At 39.3% G+C, this 11,401-nt stretch overlaps 1 protein-coding gene across 3 annotated transcripts in view; it reads left to right on the forward strand.

Annotated features, from left to right (window-relative positions):
• LOC127440461 (dual specificity testis-specific protein kinase 2-like) overlaps positions 1 to 11,048 on the forward strand; it is a 47,712-nt gene extending 36,664 nt beyond the window's left edge. For 2 of the 3 annotated variants that reach the window (XM_051697040.1, XM_051697043.1), the window contains 4 exons: positions 728 to 811; positions 4,741 to 4,827; positions 6,907 to 7,048; positions 9,406 to 11,048. In XM_051697040.1, coding sequence (XP_051553000.1) covers positions 728 to 811; positions 4,741 to 4,827; positions 6,907 to 7,048; positions 9,406 to 10,319 — 1,227 coding nt within the window. In that variant the 3' untranslated portion in view covers positions 10,320 to 11,048. The remainder of the gene's footprint in view (positions 1 to 727; positions 812 to 4,740; positions 4,828 to 6,906; positions 7,049 to 9,405) is intronic. The other variant, XM_051697042.1, reaches the window with a different exon arrangement.
• The last annotated feature ends 353 nt before the right edge of the window (positions 11,049 to 11,401 follow it).

An 11,401-nucleotide genomic window follows, 5' to 3' on the forward strand; every position in this document is an offset into this window, starting at 1 on the left:
TCCATATGCACTTGCAAACACAAGGTCCTTTGCTGTTGTTCTAGGATTGATTTGCACTTTTCCCACCGAACTACGTTCATTTCTAGGAGATCGAATGTGTCTCCTTCCTGAGCAGTATGATGGCTGCGTGGTCCCATGGTGTTTATACTTGTGTACTATTGTTTGTACAGATGAACGTGGTACCTTCAGGTGTTTGTAAATTGCTCCCAAGGATGAACCAGACTTGTGGAGGTCCACAATTTTTTTCTGAGGTCTTGGCTGATTTCTTTTTATTTTTATCCATGATGTCAAGCAAAGAGGTACTGATTTTGAAGGTAGGCCTTAAAATACTTCCATAGGTACACCTCCAGTTGACTCCAATTAGCCTATCAGAAGCTAATTGGCTAATTGCCTAAAAGCTTGACATAATTTTCTGGAATTTTCCAAGCTGCTTAAAGGCACAGATAACTTGGTGTATGTAAACTTCTGACCCATTGGAATTGTGATATAGTCAATTAAAAGTGAAACAGTCTGTCTGTAAACAATTGTTGGAAAAATTACTCGTGTCATGCACAAAGTAGATGTCCTAAAAGACTTGCCAAAACTATAGTCTGCTAATTTGAAATCTGTGGAGTGGTTAGAAAATGAGTTTTAATGACTTTAACCTAAGTGTATGTAAACTTCTGACTTCAACTGTATTTCCAGCATCTAGCAGCACTTATTTGAATTCTTCTGTATTCATTTCTAGGCTGATGTCTTTTCGTATGGCATTATTTTATGCGAGATCATTGCAAGGATACAGGCTGATCCAGACTTCCTACCACGCACTGAAGTGAGTCCACAACAGCACTATAAGAATTTATTCAGCTTATGTTATGCTATCCAGCACTATGATAAACATCTTACGAAGTCCAGTAATTGTTTTGCAGAGGAACTACAGTGCTGTTAAAAAGTATTTGCCCCCATCCTGATTTCTTCTGTTTTTGTGTATATCTCATACTAAATTTTTCAGAAATGTAAACAAAATCTAGCATAAAACAAAGGCAATCTGAGTAAACACAAAATACTTTTTTTTTATATTATTTTATTTTAATATTTTTTATATACAATATACAGTATAATACAATGTTGAAGCAAAAAAGTTATACAATACCAACTGGGCCTGTGTGGATAAAGTATTTGCCCCCTTAGTTACTAAATCCCCAAATCTATGAAACTGCATTCATAATGGGGTTCAGCTGGACTAGACACACCCAGGCTTGATTACTGACAGCCCTGTTCAATCAAATCATCACCTAAATAGAACTTTTTCAGCAGCATGAAGTTGGCTAGAAGGTTTCACCCAGTAGCACACTATGCCATGGTCGAAAGAAATTCCAGAAATGATGAGTCTGATGAAGTGATCATCACCATTGCGAACGGCAGCACTGGCTTTACACACACACACACACTCGCCTCAACCACGCTCCATTTTTCCCCCTTCCGCTATTGGAGGAGTGGGTGCACATGCGATTCCGGTAGCACAAAGACATTACACCCACATACATGCCCCTCCCTACAGTCTGACATACATGGATAAATAACATTTACACGTGTTGTCTTGTTTCATGTGATTGTCTTGTCTTTGTGGCTTGTGTGGGTATAGTCGGTCTTCCATGTTGCTGAGCTGTGCCAGCCAAACTAAGTAGCTGAATGGTGAATGGTTATGACAGCATTGAACTGCGTCGCGCAGGCGCAGTGCAGCCAGAAACCGACAAAACCATCTGTGTTGTCAAAAGGGGAATAAGGGGGAAATATACCTGAACAACAAGGGGGTTTGTTAAAAAGGTATATTGTTAATTGTTATGTTTGATGTCAGTATTTCATATGATAATGAGGACATTTATTGTTTCTGTGTTTCTAAATAAGTATATGTAGTAATTAAGGTGATTGATGCTTACCTGATCAATGGTATGCTCCTGAGAGGGAGGAGTCTGTGGCTATAAGAGGGGACCCCATACTCCATATATGGGCTTTTTGAGTGAGCCAGGCGAGCATGCAGAAGTAGTGCCTTGAGCAACTTCAAAGAGTGTATAGTGTGTATACCCATTTGTATATTTAACTTTTTTTTTTTTTGTGGTACTTTGGGTTTTTGGTCTGCATTTGTTGTGAATATTACTTCATGTTTTGCAGTAGCGCTCTGTAAATAAAATTCCGTCTTGCAACTAAGTGCATCTGCGGGTTAAGCCATAATTTTTCCTAATTTTTTCCCCTTGAACATTTCAACATCTACCAGTAGGCCCGAGTGGACTCAGCTCTACTCATTCATTGAGCTAATTAGTGGGAATTTGGGTCCACAAAGGCCAGCTGCATCACAATGAGGAAAAAGGTGATTGAAATCAGGGACTAAAAATGAAATGTTTTTCATTTCGGTTCGTTCTGAACAAAACCTGTATTTTTATTTTTTTTGTTCCAGTTCAGAACTTCCGCAGCCTCCTTTCCACAAGGTTACTGGTTAGAATAAAATAAAAGAATGGGTAATAACGTTCTTTTAAAATGACAGTACTCTGCGCTAAGGGGTGGGTGAAATACCAATTGCAGTGTTGCCAGATCTCGCAAGAGAAACAAGCAACATGGTCTGGAAAAACAAGCCCAAAATAAGCAAAAATAAGCAATAATTTATTTTTTTTGGCATAGAAATCATAACAAACAGTTAATTAACAATTAAGAATGGGGGGTCTGGGTAGCTCAGCGAGTACTGATGATGACTACCACCCCTGTAGTTGCGAGTTCGAATCCAGGGCATGCTGAGTGACTCCAGTCAGGTCTCCTAAGCAACCAAATTGGCCCAGTTGCTAAGGAGGGTAGAGGCACATGGGGTAACCTCCTCGTGGTCGCGATCAGAGGTTCTCACTCTCAATGTGGCGTGTGGTAAGTTGTGCATGGATCGCGGAGAGTAGCATGAGTCTCCACGTGCTGTGAGTCTCCGCGGTGTCATGCACAGCGAGCCACGTGATAAGATGCAATTAAGAATAATTTTATTTACAGATCTGCATCAAAACCCGGCAGCATTAAATCTGAATTAATGCATCATATCTAACAATAATTCAGTGAAGACTTGGAAATAACTGAGAAATGCACTTTTGACCTCTAATAATGTTTTCCTTGTATCTGGATTAGCTGTGCTTGTACAGTATATGTAGTAATCATACATAGTTGTTAAAAAGGTCTTCATTCAGAGAATGCAACATCCACTACAGGCAATACTTTTTACTACATACAAAGTAATGTGTGATGCAGCAGTTTCCTTCAGTCTCAAAGCACATGTTTAATTTTTTCGGGCAACATGAAGTGGTGTAGTTCCAAAAATTTACTGTGATAAACTCTTTGGCCTTTAGTGTCATGAAACAATTATCAGAATTAACCGGTTACCAGCATTTAAATATAACGTTTTCACTCCGGAACAATTGAAAATCACTTTGTTCCGGTTTTTGGTTACGATCTGCAAAAAATTGTTAATTTTCGATTTTCGTACCTTGAACTGTTTTTAGTCCCTGATTGAAATACATTACTCTGGGAAGGGTTACAAAGCTATTTCAAATGATCTGGGACTCCAAATAACCACAGTGAGAGCCATTAACTCCAAATGGAGAAAACTTGGCACAGTGAACCTTCCCAGAAGTGAGGCTCGCAAGCCGAAGACAAGAGCACAGCGACGACTCATCCACAAAAAAAGCCAAGGACAACATCCAAGGAACTACAGGCCTTGCATCGGAAAGACACTAGCCAAAAATGCTATCCATGGAAGAGTGGCAAGGCGAAAACCACTGCTAACCCAGAAGAACATTAAATCTCACCTAAATTTTGCCAAAACACACCTTGATGATCCTCAAAACTTTTGGGAGAATGTTCTGTGGACTGATGTGTCGAAAGTGGAACGGGTCCCATTACATCTGGCGTAAATCAACACAGAAGTCCGCAAAAAGAACATTATACCTACGGTCAAGCATGGTGGTGGTAGTGTGATGGTGTGGGGATGCTTTGATGCTTCAGGGCCAGGGCGACTTGCAATAACTGAGGGAAACATGAATTCCACTCTCTACCAGAAAATCCTAAAGGAGAATGTCCGGTCATCAGTCCGTGAGTTAAAGTTCAATCGCACCTGGTTTATGCAGCAAGACAATAATCCAAAGCATAGGAGTAAGTCCACCTCTGAATGGCTCAAAAGTGGCCTAGCCAAAGTCCTGACTTGAACCCGATTGAGATGCTGTGACAGGACCTTAAAGGGAAGTTCATGCTCAAACCCTCCAACGTGGCTGAACTAAAGCAGTTCTGCAAAGAAGAGTGGGCCAATATTCCACCACAGCATTGTGAAAGACTGATCACCAGTTATTGGAAGCGTTTGGTTGTAGTCGTTGCTGCTAAAGGTGACACAACCAGCTATTAAGTTTAAGGGGGCAGTTAGTTTTTTGCATGGGTAAAATAGATTAATAATATATCTTTTAATAACTTTTTTGCTTCAATAAAAATATATATATTTGAAAACTGTATTTCGTGTGTACTCAGGTTGCTTTTGTTTTATGTTATACCTCGTTTGAAGATCTGAAACAATTTAGTATGAAAAATACACAAAAATAGAAGAAATCAGGAAGGGGCAAATACTTTTTCACAGCACTGTACATGGCTTGCTCATGAAAGGACAAAGTAGAGGTGTAATGACTGTTTTCTAAGAATGAAGCTTTTTTTTTTCTTCTTCTTTTTTTCTCCATGCACTCCTTGCAGAACTTTGGCCTGGATTACCTCGCCTTCCAGCACATGGTTGGAGATTGTCCTCCTGACTTCCTACAGCTCGCCTTCAACTGTTGCAATGTGAGAAAGCACTTTTCTTTACCAAGCCATATCTTACTGTTGGTGATGGGAATCAAATAGTGTTGCATAGCCTGACCTTTGACTGTATAGTAAAAGGTCTGGGGTGTATTGCAGCTTATTCTGGCCTTGAAGTGCTCTTTAAGACTGGAAGAGCCACCTGACTGACATTTAAAGTAATGAATCAGTTTGTTTCATTCCTACTTGCCGTTTAGGGGCGAGCTTATCTGATATATATATATATTATACCACAATAATAGGCTGGTGTAGAGAAAAAAAAAGAAAACCTATGTGCCCCTACTCACAACGTTTAGTCCAACCAGCTGTCTGAGGCTGAGACTAAGAATCAAAATAATTTTTCTGGTTAAGATTTCACTTAATTTAATTAACGATTCCATTTACAATTCTATTAGTACTTTTGAGTTTTTTTTTTTTTTTTTTTTTTCAGTAATTCTCATTTATTACAACAAAACTGTCTTCTCTATCTTGAACTACATGTTATCTTTTGAACAACCAGTCTTTAAGTACACCTTTAAGTGTCACAACCTTCAGCTGAAACAATTTATTTTGCTTTGATGCTGTGGATTCAGTGGCATTACAGAAAACACTGGTACAATAATTTAGTACAGAGATATAGTTCAAGAACTGTTAGCGAAACCAAACATCATGAAAAGCATTTGCGTAAAGTATTTAAAAAAACTGGAACTGGTTCTGAATAATAACCTGTTCTTGATTTCCAACTCTACTCTGAATGGTTCTCCGTTTATTGTATTTATTTATTTTATTCAGAATTGAAATAAAATCACTTAGTTTACAACAGAGCAACTACTTGGATGTTAGCACTTTATTCTGTTTTGAATACTATTAAAATGCTAGTGATACTTTGTAATACAGCACTTTTCATACCACTGTCTCCTAAGATGATTCGCTTATGTTTTCCTCTCTTGTAAGTCGCTTGGATAAAGCATCTGCCAAATGAATAAATGTAAATGTAAATGTAAATATTAGAATTTACTGATAGTTTCAGCATGAAAACAAAACTGTCCCACCATAATTTCTGTGGAGTGTAGCATTCTTGGTATAGAAGCCACAGGGTTTAATTTTTAGGATAGAACACGCAGCGACTCCAGATCAGGGACTAAAAACAGTTCAAGAAACGAAAACGAACTTTTTAGCAGAACGTAAATGAAAATCGGAACAAAGTGATTTTCAATTGTTCCGGAGTGAAAACATTATTTTTAAATGCTGGTAACCAGTTATAACTGGTTAATTTTGTTCCGATAATTTTTTTTTTTTATGAAACCAAAGGCCATATGGTTTATCACAGTGGAACTATTTTTGGAACTACGCCAATTCATATTGCCCGAAAAAATGCTTTGATTTTGAAGGAAACTGCTGCATCACACATTACTTTGTATGTAGTAAAAAGTATTGCCTGTAGTGGATGTTGCATTCTCTGAATGAAGACCTTTTTAACAACTATGTATGATTACTACATATACTGTACATGCACGGCTAATCCAGATACAAGAAAAACATTATTAGAGGTAAAAAATACTTTTCTCAGTTGTTTCCAAGTCTTCTGAATTATTGTTAGATATGATGCATTAATACAGATTTGATGCTGTCGGGTTTTGACTCCGAAGCAGATCTGTAAATGAGATTATACTTAGCTGTTAATTAACTGTTTGTTATTATTTCTATGCCAATAAATCCACCACACACAGGAAAATATTCGCTTATTTTGGTGAGGCAAGTGGCTTATTTTGGGCTTGTTATTTCAGACCAGATTGCTTGTTTCCTTTGCGAGATCTGGCAACACTTCAATTGGTATTTCAGCCACCCCTTAGCGCAGAGTACTGTCATTTAAAAAAGAACATTATTAACCGTTCTTTTATTTTGATCCAACCGGTAACCTTTTGGAAAGGAGGGTGCGGAACCTCTGAACTGGAACAAAAAAAATATAGGATTTGCTCAGAACGAACTGAACTGAAATGAAAAATATTTTGTGTTTAGTCCCTGCTCCAGATATAGAGGATTATAATTTTTTTTTGGGTGTTGTTGCCTCAACATATATCCCAGATGGATCCAAAGTTCAGACCCTCATTTCCAGACATAGGAAAGAGACTGGAGGAGATCCAGAAAAAGCTGAAAGCTGAAGATTCTGAGAGGGAGAGGATGCTGTTAGCTGCAGTGGAGGTGGAGAAAAAACCCATCCCGAAAGGTGTGTTTTGTGGGGGCAGTTCAGTTATTTACACACATATTCAAACACAAATTAATATGTCTGCAAATATTGATTTGACTAAACTGAAATGCTTTGTCACCTGCCGGTTGAACTGCGATGCACCTCATTGATCTCTGCCTGCATCACCTTTGTCTATTGATGGACTACACTCTTAAAATGGAATACACAGACTATCATTTAATTGGCAACAAAAGCCTTCATCAGCCAACTAACAAAGGACGGTGCATCTATGTGAACTTCTGCAATTAATCCAGGATTGACTTCAGAGACATTAGTCATTGATCTTACAGTTCATCAAACATCTTTTTTTTTTTTTTTTTTAAACACTGGACCTTAACACTTACTTAGTTTACTCATTTTAAACCATGACCTGCATTGCATAACTAATATTGGAATTATATTCATGCTGGTTAGCCAGAGGGGAACTGGCCCCCACAGTGAATCTGGTTTCTCCCAAGGTTATTATTCTCCATTAACCAGCATCTTATGGCATTTTATGTTCCTTGCCACAGTCGCCTTCAGCTTGCTTACTGGGGTTCTGAAAATAATTATAATTTAATTATTTATTTTTGTACACAATTTACAATCATATTTAATCAATCTACACAATGATCATTCTAAGACTTTATAGATATTACAGTTCCATTTTTTTAATGCATGATTTTCTGTAAAGCTGCTTTGAAATGATGTGTGTTGTGAAAAGCACTATACAAATAAAAATGACTTGAACATATCACCCTGCAGCTCTTGCCTGGTTGCCCTCTAAAGCTAAGCAGGGTTGAGCCTGTCCAGTACCTGGATGGGAGACCTCTTAGGGAAAACTAAGGTTGCTGCAGGACGTGGTATTAGGGAGGCCAGCAGGGGGTGCTCACCCTGACATGTGCGTGTGTCCTAATGCCTCAGTATAGTGACGGGGACACTATACTGTTAAAAAGCTTTTGGATGAGACGTTAAACCGAGGTCCTGACTCTCTGTGGTCATTAAAAATCCCAGTGTCCTGGCCAAAATTACCCCCATTGGCCCTTATCTATCATGGCCTCCTAATAATCTCCATTCCTGAATTGGCTATATCACTCTACTCTCCTCTCCACCAACAGCTAGTGTGTGGTGGGTGTTCTGGTGCACTATGGCTGCCGTCGCATCATCCAGGTGGATGCTGCACACTGGTGGTGGTTGAGGAGATTCCCCCTATACTATGTAAAGTGCTTTGAGTGCCTAGAAAAGCGCTATATAAATGTAAGGAATTATTATTATTATTTGCAAATTTTCAAAATGATTATGAATTCTATAGGTTTCGATTTCTGGCACTGAACCAAAAGCTTTATGCATTAAACATATGCATGATTTTACAAGTAATAAATCCCTGTGTGTTACATTGACAGAGAGCTTGTACATGAAGTCATACCTAAGGATTTGAGAAAAGTGTACCATCCAACACCCTAGGTAATATCCCAGGGCCAATGATTTTTTAGAACAAGGATGCACAGTGTCTGGTTGCAGGCTTTACTTACTCCCAATCTGCTCAGCATTCTTGCAGCCCAATTTCCATTTAGCACTAATTCATATCTGAACAAATGAGGAGTAAGTCATGCAACAAGTCATGTGTGGCTGGAAGAGATTAGAGCCTCGTTGAAAGCTTCAGATATCAAGCAATCACTTCATGCAGGCTCCCTTTTAAATTTGGGTCTATTTCTAATTCAGGAAGTTTTACACTTGAGAAGCCGTCTGGGTTTCTTTTTATCATGCCGCAAACATACACTTAGCTGTAGTTGAGACGTATCATTATCTCGCCTGAACTACTAAGATTATGATGCTCTTTCTCTGAAAAACTTTAATGCATAGAAGAACCTTTAGGTCTCCATGTAACACTATATTTTTGAATTTTGGTATGTGTAAATAAGATTTATGTTCTTTGCCCTGCACAAATTCCATCTCAGTCAAATGAACATTACAGGTTTTGGCACCCCCTAGTGTTCAAGATTGTTCCTCCTTAAAGTTAAAGAGTAATTTGTTTTGCCATTAGCGTTACCAAAGGGTATTGTAAAAATTATTGTGGGGGGAAAAAACTTTGGCACACCCATCAGGGGTGATAACAGATTTTTCAACAGATAACAGATTTCTTCTGATAGTCCTGCCCCAAATTCTCATCATTGGTCTGATCAGATGCTCAAACAAACAGAGGGATTTTTTGATAGCATCACTAAGGTTTACTTACAGTTGTCTGTGCTTATTAATCTGGAATACAACAAACTATTTGAGTAGATAAAATTACACACTTGAGCGTTAAATGTGAATAGAAACACTAATGTGGTCTCAATCTCTCATTCTTGTTGTAGGTCCTGGTGATAAGGGCATAAAGAGGTTAAATTCTCTTGGTTTTCAGAACAAGATTCCACCCAAGTCGCCCCGGCCACATCGCAACATCTGGCTCTCCCGCAGCCAGTCGGACATCTTCTCTCGTAAGCCCGGCCGCAAAGTGAACGTCCAGGACCCTTACTACAACCCCGGACCCAGGGGGTTCATAGATGGGGTACCAAAAGTCAACCCTTTCAGTGCCAGAGAGGACCTCAAAGGTGGCAAGATCAAATTTTACGACATGCCCAGCAAGTCAGTCTTCTCGCTCATGTTTGATTTGCACTCGCCCCACGGCAGTCAGAGTTCATACCAGCCTCACCCCAATATCAGCACAGGAGCCTCTGGCATCAACTGCTCCACATCTTCCTGGCAAGAACCATGGCAGGTGCCAGTTCGGCAGTGTCACTCTCTCCCCGTCTCTCCCCAGCTTCCCCACTCAGAGGCCGCCTTCTCATTTCAAACCGCATTCAGAAGTGAGGCAGGACAGGCTATCGGTGAAAGCAGGCAGAGAGCTGCGAGTGGCTGGGCTAAGAAGTATGCAGTAATGGAGATTCCTCCATACAGACCGCGAGGTGAAAGAGAGGAAGAAGGGTCGGTGGAGAGCTGGTCTTCTCTGGTCCCCTCTGATGGGGGAGTCCCAGAGGCCATGGACTGCTCCAGCAGCAGAGGAAGCCCTTTGAATGATAAGGAGACAGTCCTCAGCCAGATGCAGAACAGAAGGATCGGTGGCTTCTGTGAGGACATGGAGGCAGAAGACCAGGAGGACGTGTTGATCGCAAATGATAATGCCCTCACTCCGAGCATGACTGGGGAACCCCAGGAACTCTGTGCGATAGTCCTTACAGCCTGCAAAGCCTCCACATCAGCAGACCTTCTCTCCAGGTGTGATATCTAGATGGCTGTAGAGAGCACACCAGCATGACTGAGGAGATTGTTGTCTTAGAACAGAGGGACACTTACTCGAGCTTGAACTGATCAGATGTCATGCGAACAAAGATTAATTTCATGTTTAATATGTAATACACCTAAAGATGTAAATATTGTTTCTTGGAAGAAAGGAAGTCCTTGTAACTTAAGCTTACAGGGCTTGGACTGTACGATAGAAATGAGTCTGAAATGACAGCTGGAAACAGAGGTGTGAAACACTGATCTGGTCCATGCAGTAGTTGTCCCCCATCACACTATGAAGAACTCCAAATGAAGGAAGACAGAATGGACATCACCGGGGCTAATGATAAGACACAATCTGTGACTTTTTTGTTGTTGTTTAAAGTGTGATATGCTATTGTTTGCACATACCACAAATGCTGTTTTGTTGTTTTTTTAACTTGCTTGGAATTTGTCCACAAACTGTAAACTATATCCAGCACATATTTCAGTGAGCAGCTTTGGCCATCTCTATGTGTTGGCTTTTGTTTCAGAAGAGAATGAAGAAGAAATCTCTAGGAGAAAGGTGATTGCATATCTTTTCTCATGTTTTTTGCACTGCGTGGGCCTAGCAAAAAAAAATCTGTGACAAACATTCCATGTTTTCATTGTGTTGTTATCCATCCTACTCGCATCTTAAAAGCTCCTGTGAGTTTCGATCCTCTACTAATAGTGCGTGCCAGTCATTTCAGAACAAGTTGGATCATTTTCAGTCTTTGACCTCTCAGGTCTTCAAAAAAGTCCATGTCTGTATCTACTTAAAATTGTAATTGCACTTGAAATGAGAAATAAGTTAATGGTTTGAAATTTTTAATTATTGTTTGTCACTACATTTCTATGCAATAAATTTAACCAAGGCATTATAGTTTTATAGAGAGGATTTATTTTAATATTTATGAGAAAAAAAGTTATTTTACTGTCTTCATGTCTGTGAATTGTTTAAACTATGTTGTTTATATGATTTGATTGTAAATATTGAAAACTGTCAGTCTCTTTCTAGTTTATTCTTAACTCCATTTTTCTGCATTTTTGGTCCTGACTGTTTTCTGA

This window comes from Myxocyprinus asiaticus, chromosome 5 (genome assembly GCF_019703515.2).
Source record: "Myxocyprinus asiaticus isolate MX2 ecotype Aquarium Trade chromosome 5, UBuf_Myxa_2, whole genome shotgun sequence".
Lineage (NCBI taxonomy): Eukaryota > Metazoa > Chordata > Actinopteri > Cypriniformes > Catostomidae > Myxocyprinus > Myxocyprinus asiaticus.